The sequence below is a fragment of the Varroa destructor genome, unplaced genomic scaffold (genome assembly GCF_002443255.2).
Source record: "Varroa destructor unplaced genomic scaffold, Vdes_3.0 BEIS01000002.1, whole genome shotgun sequence".
In the NCBI taxonomy this organism is placed as follows: Eukaryota; Metazoa; Arthropoda; class Arachnida; order Mesostigmata; family Varroidae; genus Varroa; species Varroa destructor.
The window spans coordinates 35685978-35703065 of NW_019211455.1; the positions used below are offsets into that span (position 1 = coordinate 35685978).

Consider the following 17088-nt stretch of genomic DNA (forward strand, 5'->3'; position numbering starts at 1 on the left):
AAATGGTTTTAGAAAATACGTTTACGCCCAAAATGTACCTATACTTTCATCTGTAAAAGAGCAAGATTTGCGTTTGGTAAAATTGGAAAAATCGTATACATTAAAAAAACGTTTTACGACAATAAAACGGTAGATACAAATCGAGTAAACGAGATTGTCCGATGGAATACATCCGATAGACGGGCAAGGTCATTATTTTCTGTCGCAATGCCAATATACACATGGTAATGATTGTTTCAGTTAAACATCATGATCCAAACCTCATGCAGACTGATCACCGTCTTTTCAGAAAAGTAGCCGACGAAATTCATAATAGGGCGCTTGAAATAAAGACTCTTTTAAAGCTAACCAGGCGTATGTTTCAATATCACACTAGAAAATTGTTGAAATAAATGTATTAACTAAGATAGGATAGAGAAGATCGTAAAAAGCGACGACGAATACGCAGTTAATCTATTTGTTTGCTAAGATTTCAAACTCAAATTCTACTTTTTAAACGTTTCTCTGTTTATTAACCTAGTATTACACACGCCCGCTTATGTAAAATATTATCGCGTCTTTGAATTACTGAGACGACCATTGTTAGAACACGAAATGAGAACGGACTGCTCCTATAACTTGAGTCGTACTGTGTCCTGTTCGATGGCAAGGGTATTTGCATCGAAAGATTTCAGGCCTTATTTTAGAAAAGATCAGAAACGCACATATGTATTACAAAAAAAAAAACAGCAAACGTATTTCAAAGGATAGTTTAAGTTGGCTACATAGTAAAATAGAAACTACCTAGACAGGCACAGCAAACCTTACAAACTGAACATATTTGCTTAGAAGGAAAATAAGGTGCCATGTGGGTGAATGACGCGGACTCACGTTGAAAGGGCCTAAAACGTGCCGAGGCGTAAAGATAATGATGCCGATGTAAAGAAAAATAAACGAACAAACACGCTTGGCATGTACGGACGACACCAAGCACCAGTGCATAGATAACAGCCCGCAAGGACAACAAGTGCGTTAAAGTTTGCTAAAGATTCGACCGTTTTCTCGAACGGTTTTCAATGTAAATTTATCAGTGGTATCAGAGGCGACAACTTCCTGTCAAACAACGGCCCATCATCGGTTCGATCAGACACAAAAGTTTCAACAAAAGAACTCCTCTTCGGGGCACCAGGTCTACTAAGTACCAACGTAGGAAAATATAGGCAAAAAAATGCTTACAGAACATACGATGATTACTTGAAGATACAAATCAATCATGAAGCAAGACAATCATGATCAAGTTGTCTTTAATCCAACCAAAAGAACCTAATACGGAGCAGAATTTATCGAATACGTCCCAATGTAAGTTTTTGCACACCACTGGGCTACTTCCTTACTCCTGTCCTGATTTTCTTGGAACATTGAAAATGCCAGTCTTAAAAGACTACAAAGAAAAGACCGTGACTCTCTGTGGTCACCATGGACATGACAACCGTTGTCCGGCCGTTACTGGTGCCACCATCCTGAAAAAAATGGCGACAAATTTAAGCTTGTTTGACAGCAATTCGCCCTGTTTCAACCCCAGTAACCCTGTCGTTGGCTCTCCCTCGAAGCTTCCCGTCAGTTTCCCACTACCTTCGGTTTGGGCTCCCGACTCAAAACCAAATACCACCTCTCTTCTCATCCCTCGTCCGATGGTCTGCCCACACCATCATCGTTCTGCTCCATCTTTAGTCGACCCAGATAAACCGACTAGGCTGGCTGGGGGGACAGTATCGAGGGTTGAAGGAGATGCTAAAAGAGCTTGGCAAGGGGTAGTGATGGCGCTGGCGAATGGGCAAGAGATGAGATGGAGCCGTCAGGGGGCATTATGGGATTCTGTTGGGAAAAGGAGGGGTTCTCGGCGGCAGCGCTATCTAAGGGGGAGACATGAAGGAAGCTTGGGAGCCTTATCCTTGTGGAGATGGCGGGTAGTGTAGTAGGTGGAAAGGCGAAGGGGGCGCCTCTGTACCGTTCCGAAAGCTGCTTTTCAAAGGGGTTTTTCTGGGGACAGAGGGAGCTGTGTGCAGCGAGTGGGAGGAGCTTGTTGTTCGCAGGCTCCGCCTGTGCCCCTGCCCCGCTGGGCGCCCAGTCATCCTCTTAGCGCCTAACGGCAGCCGCCGCTACCGCAGCAGCAGCAGCAGCAGGCCGCCGTGGATGTGGCCCCCAGCAAGCCATCTGCTGTTGGCCCCAGCACTTTTCCCTAGCAGCGTACTCCGGCGGCGCCCAGATCCAGCAAGCTCCTATATGGCAGTCAGTGAGGCTAACTCTAGTTGACGTTACGTCCGCCGCACGGCAGCAGCAGATCTCAAGCTTGAGGCGGCAGCGGATTCTTTAGGCACCAGCTTCAGGCGGTTTCGTCAGTGTTCATTGACTACCACAGGTCGCTCAGGAGCAGCCTTAGGTGTTTCCCATTACTCTAACAGGCTTGATTACGAGCACTAAAGATAGTTGTTTTAGATTTGCACAAGAACAACAAACTGGAGTACGATTACGAGGGACACGAGTAGAGGGACGTCACAAAAACTACCCATGGTGTTTGACAAGGACACGAACAGGCTAGATGCAGTGAGCCACGACTGTATGATCTAGCAGTAGAAATGTGCGCATGTGTGAAGAAAATAGTGAGATGGATTTGAATCTAATGGAAACAGCCGGTTTAGTGAAGGTGTAGCTGCTGCAGCTAGAGCAACGCTAGTTCCAGCAAAAGCAACTGGAAGCGGCCAAACGGCTTGCGCGGCCAAAGGACGAGGGTGTGCCAGGGCTATCGGACACACAGACCTATGCCTGACTGCCTGTCCGCTGCCTGAAGAGCGTGCCGACGGATGTTTGATTTGGAGTCCGCCGCCATGATAGAGGCCGCGCCCTGAGCCTAAGCCCCGGTTTCCGGGTTGGCTACTGCATGTGTCGTCAGTCGGAGCAGCTGAGTAAAGCTGCTGAAACGGCTGAAGTTGGCCCGGGGCGGATAGCAGGCATCGCCGATAGCCCGGTGACCTTATTGTATATGGTTTTGTTTAGTGTCCCATACTAACGACGCCTGGCAGGTGTGCCGAAAATCACGTGCATACCGTTGGCAATATGTTATTGTCTTAGTAGTGCTGGACGACAACGCGCAATATTACAAAGGAAAGCTTGCATCCAATAGCGCGTTTTGTCTCGTGTCTTGTGTGTTTGCCGAAAGCCTTGTGGCGTGCTTGTGTGGGATCCAGGAGGCCAATCTATATCGTCCAGTGATTATTCAGTTATCGTATCGGGAATCAACGATGTCTTTCCTCGCCCTCGATTCTTGCAGCGCCGCCGCTGCATCCTGGCAGGTACGTGTAAATTCCAAGATTTTATTAACATATAAAAAGCTAAGAGCGCAATTTATCATTACTACTAGTAATCACTTTCAAATGATCTCTAGCGAAATCCAGCCGAAAAATTGCACAGTGTTAAAGGAAGACTGTTAACACCCTCTGTAGTCAAGAATAATACTGTTTTGGCTCAGAAACATCATTTCGAAAAATCTACGATTGTGTGGAAAATATAGACATAAACAGTAAGTCATTTTAACTTAATACGTTTGATTTTTGGAGGCTTAAAAAGAAATTGCTTAAAACCTTTCCTTATTAAGCCTGCTTTCCCATTTAGTGTCAGTCAATGATTAATGGGGCTACTGGAATGGCGAGACAATAAAAAGTAATGAGGCAAGAGTTTTCTGAAACGGTCGAGTATCTTGCTAGAGTCTGACCAGTAATCCAAACAGGGTTCGATTGATTAAATATCTTTCGGTGTTCCTGTGCGAGCCTACCTAAATGGATCATCATTTCATTAATTTAAGCAGGCATGTGTCTTTGCCACTGCGATAGCCCAATCTGGCAAGTTTTTCAAAGCCAAATTTTAACCTGATTATTTTAGGCTTTTACGATCTTCTATTGGTGGGAGTCCCTTCAATTGAAGCATCCCTCATCGGCTAATACTAATCGATAAAAAGACCTATCACTTTTTGTGCCGGAATGAAGTGTAACTTATGGTTAACAGTCACTATTTCAAAAACTATATTTTGTTACTACCGTCCACAGCTAGAGCTTGCTGAAGTAACTGGCCGGCCCGACTGGCAGAACCGACACGAGCGTCTTCTCAGTGTCCCCATCGAAGCCGCATTTTCCATATAGTCACGTATTCCCCAAAGTTATGTCTGCCAGATTATAAATGTCAACTTTTAGCAGTAGGATAAACATCGGCGATCCTGAAACTTACTAGAAAATATGTTCTTACATTCCCTTGAAGACTGAGATCAAGTTTTTAAATATTCTCAATCTAAGCTATACACTGCAAACAAAGCGATTTGTTTGGAACGTAATATACAAATGAACTGAAGTTATTTAATTAATCATTTCTTGCCAAAATATGTTATACCAGGTAAGCGTTCCAAATAAGTATATATAATAAATTTAGTAGTAATTTCTTCATACGAATTCAAGCAATTTTCTAGAACATTAGCTCATTGATAGCAAGTCTGATATTTTATGTAAAATATGTGATGGTACGTATACACTTGTATTTTTCCCCGACAAACCCGCACTCCATACGTCAATACTAGAATACTCTGCACGACGTACGATGGCAACGATGAGAAGCATCCGTTACCGCTGCTGTTATGTCTGCGTTTCGTAACAGTGGTAAATGTGGTATCATTACATGTAAGGGGGAGCTTTTAACAATGTAAACCCGCTGTTTTGTCACTATGTCTAAAATTCCAACAAGATTAGAACCGATTCCGTTTAGAGAAGAGCAGATATGAAACCGAACAACCGGATATTTCACGGGAGTTTGACTATTGTCCTTATCCAGTGCTACTTCTACGCTTCGCTGCTGTTCGTCCGTCTACTTGACATCTTTATCTTCTTCTCGACTGACCTGACCCGCACGCCATGATCATCTTCTCGTACTCTAGTCGCGCTTCTGGATAGATTTAGGCGACTACTAGCCCGGCAGATATCACTGAAATCAATCCTCTACAGTAGGGGTAAAGCACCATCGATGAAGAGCACTCTAAGCTGGCCGCGTACGCACATCTCCTATGTGACCATCTAGCGAGGCCTGTTCGACGAGTCTGTCAACTATGCAGGCGGGAGAGGGGTGCCTGAACGGCCGGCCGGCCGGCCGTGTGAAGACCCCTCTCGACTCGACTATGCTTCTTGTCTCGACACTCACTCCTCTGCCAATTCAAGTAGAGCTGATGTCATTGCGGCTCTTGTTCGCGCTACCAGTCTCCTTTCTTTCCTCCTGTTGGCTTCAAGGCGAAGGAGAGAAACGGCGATGCGGCGACCAGATTTCTCTGACTGGTCTGATCTCGTCTCATCTCTTCGCTCAGTTTCAAACTCTAAAATGTTAAAAACTCTGACACTTCACATACACACAATGGTGTTGATGTTGCTACTGCTGCTAATGATCATGATGATGCTGGCGCTGATCTTGATGGCGATGATACTAGATAGAGATAGATACCGGAGGGGGGTGGCCATTATGATCTGGACGAAACCGAACACCATCTCGTTGTCACCCTACTCTGCTCAGCTTGGTTTTGCTGACTAGCGTGACAAGATGCAAGATGATGGACATCTATCTCACTTCATATAGGAGTATAAATGACACCGTCATCAAAAGGCGAGATCATCTACCCGCTCGTACGGATTCGACAGTGATAGTGGTAGTGTAGTACAAGGGCGACAGTGGAAGTCGCAGTTGTCTGCTAGCGCCGCCATCGGAAGATAGTTGGACTCCGTAGCGGCTGCCGCTGCGTTCGGTGAAGGTGTCATTTCATCATCATCGTTTGTATCATCATCTGCGACCGCTCCCAATTTGTTCCACCTCGAAAAGACGACCATTGCCATCGCTATAAGACACGTGATAAGTAGTCCGCTACAGCTGCCCTAGACCTTATGCATTAACAGCAGCGGCGGCGGCGGCGGCGGCTTGTATAGCTTACCAATACAACCACAAGATACAAACAATGGAAAGTTTACTACTGTCGCCGTTGCTCAGGATATCGCGAAAGCTTTTGTGCTCGATGCCTCAAGGGAAAGATGCAGTTACCGAAGGAAAGCTAAATCGCTCACGAAAGACTAAGCGTAAAAATGTAGTTACGAAGATAAGTACCTCGAACGGTAGCCTCTGCCCCCTATAAATGGCTAAAATAAGTTACTAAGCTAGTAGCCGTTTGCACTCAAGTTCATATCTGTACCTAGCGGGGCTGCTATTGTTCTTCAAAGATTCTTCTGTTTCCTGCTTTAAAGTGTTCCCGTCGCGTGTTGTTTCTAGCGATCTATAGCATTACATCATAAAATGATAAACTTTATTTGTAGGATAAGCGTTTTAATGACATGCATTAATACACATGCACTTCAATCGTTATGCGATTTAGTAAAACGCCATTGCATCTAAAAGGACTTGAACCAAATTGGTGATGGCATGTTCGTTAGGCACATATTCACTGAATTCTGGGAAGCTGTCCCTCACTCACCCTACACCTCACAATATCGTGAATTATTGTAAAACGATCATACTTCGAGTGCGAATTTAGCGGCTTAGTTTATTACAAATACATTATAAAAAAAGGCAGTGTTCCACGTTCGAGAACGTATTTACTTAAAATACCATAGCGAATGGAAAGCTTGCAGTACAAGTGAGGTTTCATACTTCAATAAGACGAGGAGACTCTCTAAAGGGGAAATTACTGCGGAGGGATAATGGGGTTCAGGAATTGCCACCGAATAATTGTAAGTCATCAAACTTTATGTTAGGCTAGATGTGACGCGGTTAAAATTTATTTATATTAGGGTGGGTTGATGACTAGGTAGACAGGTTGTTTGAAACAGGATAATTCCTATATTAATAATTGACTCTAATAATAAGATAAAATTAACGGATCGGACTAGCCAAATTAATTAACAAAAAAAAAAAGAGGGTGCGGGCTGAAACCTGCGAATCAATTCAAGTTCACAAACATTAATTTTCACTGAATAATAGTCATCCAAGTTAAGCATATGTAATGCTATCAATTATTGCGAAATTGATTTTGACAGTGTGGGTGCGCCTTTAGGAATAGTTCCATACACGCTACCGTTCATCCCCTCTACTAAGTTATTTAATCTCCGCGAATATGCCCTACATAATGTTTCCAAACAATGGCGGCGTGCAATTGTTTCGTGTCCACCTCATATCCTCAGCCCTTCGAGAGAACACTGTAGTTTACAAAAAACAGACTGCGTTCCATTGCCGAGAATTGTTGTTCTATTGCGAAGAAGTCTATATTTTGAAATGTTATGGAAGATATTCTTGTAAATCATATATCCACCTCTCCGCACTGGCCTGCGCCTTCAATCCCCCCCCCCCTCCCAGGACAGGATTTAACAGAAGGAAATCAAGGTACATTCAACTAGTAGAAGTCTACACGAAATCAGGCCGCAGTGAGAAGCATCATAATGCAGTCCACTGCGTTTATTTCAATACTCATTGTACAGGTGACACAGTGAATCGTAACCTATTAATTTAAAAAATGTCGGTTCTCAGTAGCGATTCGAACGTTACAAAGTTCCGAGTGACATGGAGATTTAGTAGCTGCTGTGAAGTTATTGAGCTGTTAAGTATGGCACTTCTTAACAAAGAAAATTAGCTATGAACGGTCCGTAAATTACATTAGGATAACTCTCCTATCAACTTATGTTATTAGAAGAATTGTCTACATAGTGATATGTCTGTCAGGGCTCCAGAAGTAACCATTTTTGGCAGTTTTTTCATGACAGGTGGTAAGATAAGTTCACGAACAATTAAATTGAAAGCATTTTGTGAACCTTCAAATAATCGAGACTATATCATACAGCACCTCGCGCAATGTCGCCGCTTTTCCTAGTTAATGTTTCTGTCCTGTAAAACTCATATGGCAACATGTCTTTTTCATTATTATAACGACATTTATTCTTATTTCTTACACTTTGTCAACTACTTGTCACTTGCGTGGGTCCAGATATTCATAAAATAATCTGTATGCACCGGGAAGTAAACATGTTCTCCTGAACCCAGTTCACCGTCACATAGTCAAAGGGTAATCGTGGACGGTGACAATCTTTGGAGGAAATAAACTTTTTTTGAAAATATAGAAATTCTATGTTATATAATTGCAATAGATAAAGTCAGCTCCGCAAAGAGGCAAGGACGAACATAAATCTTATTCGGTTTGTGTAAGCAATTACCACGGATTGAAGCTCTTGTATAATTCTTTCGCAAAGGTTCCCTCGTTACTGCCTGCTGAGAATTGCTAATCTTCGCCGCACTTCAGTCCTATCGATTAGTTTAGTCTAGTAGGCTAACCCAGTGCCACCTAAGTCACATCAGCGTAGACAGATAGATGCTCTCCCGATGCTTTGATCTTCTAATTTCAGCCAGCGAGAACGATTCGACTTAAGCATCGCTTTTGTCCCATGCTGGTGCGAACAACTTCCCCGAGGCGGCGTCGTGACCTAAAAGAGTACGAAAACATCTTATTTGCCTTATTTGTCCGTCGTTGTAAAAGATTGCAGGACGACATTAAGGCGAAGCAAAGCCAGACCCATCCGTGAGGCTACTAGCGTTCGTCGCCTGATCCGCTGATTCTGACTAGTGGCTGGTCGACGAAAACAGCGTTAGGTATTTACTATACCGCGGCGGGGAATTGTGACTATCTACGCTACTTGCGCTATCATTAGACATGAAAAACTTGAAAGAACCTTGCTTACTGTAGGCATTGGTGAATGTCGCCATGACGACACGTCCCGGGAGCCACTTCCGTTAGAAATCAATCTCCGACACTGCGAGTAACGTTTCAACGAAGTAAGCAGAAAAGAAACAGTTACACTATTTTCTACTGCAGCAGTAGACAGGTATACAGATACCGGTAGATGTGTAGAATACGATAGGGTTAGATAGGGAATCTCGTATGTATAAAGGTACACCTCTTATAAAGAGACAGATCTACCAAGCCTGAGTAACATTTGCACTTTGGTCGCCGCAACATACAACAGGCATAGAACATTCGACAGGCTGCGCTGATAGTGTCAGAAGAAGCAAAGCCATGGGCGCTTTCTGTGCGGAAGGAAATCATCACATCATGGTGCTGCTGGTAATATCGTATTCTGATTCTCGTTTGCATCGAGTAACGGGAAAAAGCCCATCAATATATGTCGCTTCTATGATTTTTTTGTGACTTTGGCTTACCACTATACTCTTTGTTGTTACCTCAGAATTACTTACTTGTTTCAAGGATGGACTGACTACCGGGGTGTGCTATAGGAATCGATTTCAGGCGAATGAGGCAGCGGCGGATGTGACCCATTAATTTTGTTCGATTTTATTCTATTCTAATATTATAATCGTATATTCTCCGCAGACAAAATGCTAGATCGCCTCAAATAAAGGTTAATACTATCTATCGACTTGACGGCCAATTATAATGTAAGTTCTAATTTTCCTGCTGCGGAAAGTGGGTGAGACAATGGTCCATGTCGTTGCCAGGCTGTTTCTAACGTTGCTAAAGATGCTTCAATTCATGCCCGATGGAGGCTGCTAGCCTATTCTAGAAACCTTAAAATTTCTAATTGTCTAAACAATGACTCGTGTAAGACGTCCGTTAATTTCTTTTGAGTGCCTAACGTTCACTCTATGCACCAAATCGCTGATATGTATACGAGTTCGGTAGCCTACAGGGTCGCCCTTTCTGTTGACAACTACCTAACATATAGGTTAGAATTACACTATGTATCTATGGAACATTATAATGTATGTTTTGCTCCTTGCTTGCAGTTCATAAATGGCTTTCAAGAAATATGGTTATGAGACGCGCAATATTACCTGTGGGATATCCGCCCTACGAACTTCGATAAAACCGTTGTAGTGCCCAAATGTTCACCACATGTTTTTTACGTTAGGCACACTTTGCGAACTTGTGCTTGTAATGCTTAGCTCCTAGGTTGATCGAAGCTGTGTTTTAGTTACAGCAAACGGAAAAACGGATTGAAAGGGCTTCATTTGATTGCCATTGGAAGTAATGAACGTGACAATCTCTGTTTTTCGATAAACTGTATTGAGTAATTTTATTTGCTAAGCTAGCTATGGACATAGCAAGCAATTGTACCATACGAAGCGTCGTTGAGAAAATTGTGTGAAAGATAGTGCTTGTGTTTATTTAGAGGAAATTGCTTATGTGTTAACTATATGGTAATTAACTGTTGCAAATTGCATCGCGTGTGGTCTTCGAAATTAGCCCTTTCTTGATGCAGCAAAACAACGTTTCCATCTATTCCGAATGAATTAGTCGCCGGTTCAGGGTATCAGTACGGATCAGACAGTAACTGTCTGATCAGCTTACCATAACCTTTGCCAAAGGCTGGTGCACTGCAAAGACGACTATCAAAAAAATATTGTTTGAACTTTGGAATTAATTTGCATGGTCGACGCCAACCACCAGGAAGCATTTCGATTTATTTTTTGAGGTGTTACATGTTCCGCATCGCTTTTTAACTGCCTGAAACATAGCCCTTTTCACACGTGTTAAGACGATCATATGAAGTCGAAAATTAGTGGTTGGTAGAACTTCACACACACGCACCCGTTCCGTGGTGTGTTACGAGTCTCACCCGAACAATCGATCACTCCTGCTCGTGTTCTAACATCGTTCAGTCACCATAGTGTCCCAACTCTGTACGGCATTTCACACCTCTCTGGGCTATTAGGGACAGCCCTATATCAAAGCGGCCTTCGCTAAGTGTTGCCGTCTACTCGTACTTGTATGTACCACTTGCTAACATTATACATGATGTCCAAGCAGGGCACGAGCGCTGAGGGTTCGAAAGGGGGCGCGAGAGAGGGGAAGGGAGAAGTGCAAATCCAACCAAGCGTGAGCGCGCCGTACTTCGCTCCTCTTAGCTACCACTGCGACCAAGATCCCCAGCGGCCGCTGTCACCAGCCGCACCCCCCACCGGCAACATGAGGCGTATTCGCTCCCCCAATTCAGTGAACCTGCTCAGTCGCCACTATTGAACAAGTGTCCCACCGACATCTAACACCCGTACGCATATATCTTTGGCCACACACTCCAGCCACCAATATAGTGACTACACACACATAGACAAACACGTGGGGGCACCTCGGTCACACACATGCCACCTAAACAGCACAAGGTTATATGCACTATCTAACCATGCGTACAACAAACTCTTGGTCCTCGTGTGTGTTGACATGGAACTGCTCACACAACGCCGATAGCACTGAAGGTTGCACTCAGTTTGTTTAGGCATCTTCAGCGTTTTTCGAGGAGTTCCGGTCTTTCTGGTTCCTTTTGATTTAGCGAGCCGTTCACCGAGTTCGAGAACAACCTGTTTAGTGAGTCGAATGCCGCTGATGAGGGGTAGACATGGTTGAATTGAGGTGTCCCGCTCCAGGACCAAATATCCGACCGGGGTGTTCGTGTGATGTCATAGGGGGAACGGAATAAAGATGTGGGCCGCGAACAGAGGCGCGGATGAAGATACCCGCTGGTGTTTCGTGTACTTACTTTTCTCATCGGAGATGTTTTATCGGGCCAGTGAACCTCATTCTGTCACTAATTCTATCGCTCTCTTCTCCGTTACCTACTTCTTTATCCAAAACGAAATTTGCTTCTATTCATCCATTCATCGGCCCGCCTGCCCGCCCCCGTCCGATGCAACCAGCTGCTGCTGCTGCTGCTGCTCGCCAGCTACTCCGATTCTCGCCCCACCGCGCCTCCCTGAGAAAAAGGACGCTGTTTACAAGCGGAAGACAAAATAGGAGATTTATAGCAGACACAGCGACATTGAGAAAAACAAAAATACGCATGTCACAGTTGCAGATGCGCTGTGTCCATATAATACTTGTTGATACAATAGTAGGCTCAAATTCGCTGAGGTCGCTCACCACGTTGACAAAGGGTGCCAATTTGCCTTTGCATTTGGACAAGTTATGAGGCTAAATTTGACGATATGACTTTAGATGATACAGCCCTTTATTTTAGTCCATAGTTTTTAACTATCCTAAGCGGAAACTTTAGTCCATAGTGGCTTTCTGCTCGCATAAGGGCAATTAAAGTCATTATACCAAAATTGATGTGATGAACTATAAAAGGACTAGAGTTCACCTTGGTGTTACAAAATGTACAATTCGTCAAATAATTACGTTTAAACGCACATATCTATACGCATATAGCAAAAACGTAAGTTTATCATCATCGTCATCATCATCATACTGCAAAATACTGTTGTTATACTGTTCATTGCGTTTATATAGCTTGTTTCTAAAGCGAACCATGTAACACATCTGATAAATACAAATCGTTTTGCAGGCATTTCTATGTCAGTTGCAGTGTCGAACGGTTGCCGTAAATTGTTATTAATAAAGTTATTAGTCAGTTATAATAGACATAATACGCATTGACATCTAAATTCATGAACAATCTCAGTCAATAAATTTTCTTATAAATTGCTCAAAAGTGTGGCCATTAAAGTAGAGATGTGATTGATTCAGCAGAGTATTTCGAAAATCGCACGTAGATACGAACAATGTGTAGATAGCTATAGTGAAGGACGCAAGACGATCGTTATTATCATTATTAGTGCTCCCTGTAGGAGCTAGCATCGAAACCAGATGTCGGTCAAAAAGTTCAGTCGGAAATCGGGAGCAGGCAAGCATTGCCATGGTCTGCCTTTCTCTGTCTATTTATGACCGGTTTGGTTGCTATTGACTGAGTCTGATTATCTGTCAACAATGACTTTTGCCAGTCTTTTGCTGCCGATCTTGAGAGCCTTTGCGATAGAGATGCAGTCAGATGAGTCAGATAGACACGTCCTGATGGCGTGTGCCGACCTTAAAAACGAACGTTCTATAATATGGTTCCGACTCTAATATTTGTCAAATAGAAAACCGTTTAAAAATCAATACATCTAGTTATTCTTAACGATACGTTATAGGTTACTGTGTCTCAGTTTTTCAACTGTAACCTATAGACAGCAAATGCAGAAGCGAGAAAAAAGCTTACTTACAAAAAAGCGTACATAAATTTTGTTCGTAATGGATGGATATGTGTAGAGATGTACAGAGTTATTGTAGTTTCCTTCACTATATTTTAAGAGTCCAATAAGCAGTCTCATTAGCTAACAATTCATTTTCCATTGTAGGGAATCTGTAAGCGATGAATATTTTTTTTTTTTCTACGGGCTCTATCTATTATAGGGCTACATACAAGATTTGGGCTTAACCGTACCAAATTCCCGTTTCCATACCTCGAAAATATTCAGTCATCTACGCTAGACTATGTTAATAAATGGAGAGTCATTTTGCTTGTTTGTGAAGTTTTTTGGCCATTTTCAAAGCTTCAGGGTTACAGAAAAAATTGCGCACTCTGAGTCCCACGTCCAAGGCAAAAAAAGAGTGTCAATGTTAAATTAGGTTTACGGTACCATGCTCAGAGAAAACGATTTGAAGTGGCATCTTTTTTATCGCACCCGAATGCTCGTCGTTTATACAGTTTAGACTTGTAGAATCGTGCCTGTTTATGCGTGGCACAGATCGGTCCGTCCTCAGTTAATTACGTCTGCTAGAAAATGTTGTTTACACTATGTTGATCTTAGAACGAATTTTATTTGACTGTAGTGGCCTAACTTAAGTCGCATCTGAGCGTGCTTTGTTCTTCTTTTTACCTGTGCTCATTTGTCAGTTGTTCTGCTGTTGACGCGCGAATAAATTTAGCAGTTATTTCGGGCACCTTGAAAATTTTAGTTTAAACATTAAATATATGAATTCCGTCTGCTACGCCACACTACGCCAGCATGTTGTCGGTATTAGCCCCGCGAACCTTTTTAACTAGTAGTTTAACCCAGTTGTCTTCCGTTCAGATGGATCGTGAGGAAACATTGACGCTTTAGGATTTTTGTAGCATAGCTCCTTTCGTATACATATATAATGTCCATCCAGAGCGTCGTCATCTGGTAACAATAATTAGACGCCACCTGAATGAACGACGTTACTTACGATAATGTTCTTTTGGTATGGTAGACTTCCTAACGGTTGTGGTATTTACAATCATAATTAGGGGAGCTGTTAGCAATGGTGTATAGTGAGGCACCGCATCACATGCAGTATCTGTCAAGGTTACTTTGATGTAATACGTCACTAACAATGGTCAGTTTAAAAAAATACTGAATTGTTTAGTTAGCTACATATCAAGTCGTCGAGATTCCTTTAGTGAATGCATGACACCGACACAGACGCACGGTGAAAACTTGAAGTTTACCTATGATAACGTACGCTTCTGCTCTTGTCAACCGGAGCAGTGAATAGAAAGTTCTTCTTGAGATATGCGGACAGTGATACGTTGCGCGCGAGATGTCTGGTAAACTGATGAGCTATATAAGTAGTCAGAAAAGATGTCGGTACTGCAGATGGACGAGATCTGGTTGGTTTTAGCAGAAATCTAAGCTTAATTGTTCGCATGCTGTTAAGACCGACAAGCAGCCGAAGGTTCCACAGCTCGTTGAACAGCGCACACAACAATTTAACAAAATTGCCCGGTTATTCTTAATCGTAGTTATGATTCACTTATACAACTACTGCATGGAAAACAACCGTGACAAATCCTACTGTTGGGCTAGCAGCTTTAAGATGACACCTCACTTAGTAGTTCAGTGCGAGCCTTTCGAAAATAGGGTTCGATGTTAATGAGCGTGTTTAACGTGTTAGGAAATTCATCGAAACACTGGCCTCGTTCGAAGAAAACAACGAAGACCTACTGTGCTGACTACAAAACCTTGACAATTAGTTCAAGTTTCTTCTTTCTATTATTCTGTCACCTGCTAAAGGCCAATTAGTTGCGTATAACAGTCGATACGTTTTTGCTAATTGCAAGTTTCAGAATTGGGGTTTTAAAAAAGAGCAACAAGAACCCAGAGCATGGCAAAGACACACTTGTTTGTAACTAATAATTAGAGGTTTGGCAAACAGCCAGGAGCAAATTTGCCGCCAAAGAATCTCTACATTAATTTTATTCAAGGAAAAAATCGTCAGAAGCAAATATTTTTATTATTCTTTAGTTGAAGTATTATTACTTGCATTTAGAACATGCTCATTAACTTCTTATGAAATACGGAATCATCCCGTTGCTTTTGAGATATGAATGGGTAATTAGAAGGTCATTCGTCATTCCCGTAGACATCGAGCTTTCAGGTTCCTTGGGAAAAACTGGCAATATTATATGCTCTCTTACACTCAAGGGTGGACATGGTCAGCAAAGAGGTAGCCGTAAGTACCTATGTCGGTAATGGACTTCAATGACCATTGGCCTTAAGTGCAGCGGTGTTAGTTTCAATCTCCCCAGTGTCAGCTTCGGTAAACAGAATCACGCAGGACCACCCGTCCGCCATTGACACGTTCACTTTCAGTTCCTTTCGAAAAAGTTTGTGTTCGAGGTGTTTCCTTTTGGACACGCTCGAACTGTGTTCGTTTAGCTATGCGGACGTATCTTCATTGGCTCGTTTTAGAATCGATACTCTGGAAATATGAGCCGGTCTTTTGCACCATCGCTGAGGTACGAATATTGGAAATTTGCCGTCCAAATTAGGTATAACATGGCCATCTTTGGAAATGATTCCGTGCCACATTGTGACGAATCTCAGATTTCTGATGTGTAGAAAACGTTCGTTTTTAACTGTCTTAGATACTTTAAATTTGGTGGAAAACGCGGTAAATAACTCTCGCCGGATACCGCTGTTGATTACTTTGAAACAATTTGCAGTAGCTGCCGCCGTGTCGGTAACCCCGTCGGATGCAAAGACAAGAACTAGTTCACAAAACTGATAGACGGTTTGATGCGACTTTAAAAGCCGCAACATTTTCTGACTAGTGCCAACAGATTTCTATCTGATCAGGGAAGTAGACGAAGCTCATGGTAAAATGTTTGCCACCAAGTTGTCATTTACCGGCACCCTATTCATGGTGGTTGATTACACGTTACTAAGTGTCGGGTGTTTGAAGACACTAGCGTTCGTTAGTATAAGAATATAGATAGTATAGAAGAAGAACGCTCGACGTCAAAATGCATAAATATTAGAAAGCAGCAAGAGAGCATATGAACCTGTTTACTGAAAAAAAGAATACAACGGAACGAAGAATTGAAATAAACCAAGATATGAGTTGCTATCCACGTGATGGTGGAGTAGCCACGTGTTGCTTCCTGACTGAAGCAACACAAAAATAGTTTAGCCCCAAAACAGACTTCGTTCTGTACAGGAAGCAATGCTTGACGGCAGTACTGCGTGTAAAACTCAAAACATACAGTTACTTAGATATGACCTGTTACCATATGTTTTGCAGATGCCCATATATGTACGGCAAGAGGATGTTCACTTGTACCTTGTTGAAGAATCCTTCTCTGAGAACTCGCTTCAAAATTATTTTAACCACTCTGGAGTAAATAATGATCGGCAGTTGACCAAAACTACACCCATCTAAGCAAAATGTGTGAGCGCAGTAGCTGAGCAGGTCCAGCCCCGAAGGTGAACGAATCTACAGGAACACGTGCACGTTTTCGTCGACAATGCTATTCAATAAATGTTAACCATCTTTAGCATATCCTGGCGATTTTACTGAAGCTGTCGTCTACCAAGTTCCTTGAGGAAGTACCTGTAGGAAGATTTACCTTACTAATCCTAGCGCACCGCGTGTATTACATTTACCTTTTTCAGCGGCAAAGGAGCATTGTGTTGCACATCACCGCCTCATCGTTATAGTCGTAATGCCTTTTTTATTTAACTCACACATACTTTTAGCAATTACAGATGGACAATAAGCACTAATTTTTGGCACATATCGTAACATTATGGATCATGCTTCACCTATTCGATAGGTACTATAATATACTTATTTCATATTACCATCACCAGAATAGCTTCAAGCACGAAATTTGAAGACGTCTAGCTAGCTAGCTAGCTAGCTTCCAGTGAGAAACGTGGATTATCTTGTCCTAGTTAAATTTTGTCCTAGGTGGA

General features: G+C 42.6%; 1 protein-coding gene and 1 long non-coding RNA gene across 3 annotated transcripts in view; one reads left to right on the forward strand and one right to left on the reverse strand.

The window, feature by feature from the left end:
- Positions 1-2300: 2300 nt before the first annotated feature.
- The window catches only part of TfAP-2 (transcription factor AP-2), a 174794-nt gene continuing 160006 nt past the window's right edge, over positions 2301-17088 (forward strand). The window contains exon 1 of the mRNA XM_022790331.2: positions 2301-3329. Coding sequence (XP_022646066.1) covers positions 3279-3329 — 51 coding nt within the window. The 5' untranslated portion in view covers positions 2301-3278. The remainder of the gene's footprint in view (positions 3330-17088) is intronic.
- LOC111243946 (uncharacterized) overlaps positions 7413-17088 on the reverse strand; it is a 29160-nt gene continuing 19484 nt past the window's right edge. Inside the window, exons 4-5 of one of the 2 annotated variants that reach the window (XR_002670674.2) lie at positions 8775-8846; positions 7413-8519 (exon numbers count right to left, since the gene is read on the reverse strand). This is a non-coding gene — a long non-coding RNA (uncharacterized LOC111243946). The remainder of the gene's footprint in view (positions 8520-8774; positions 8847-17088) is intronic. The other variant, XR_015321345.1, reaches the window with a different exon arrangement.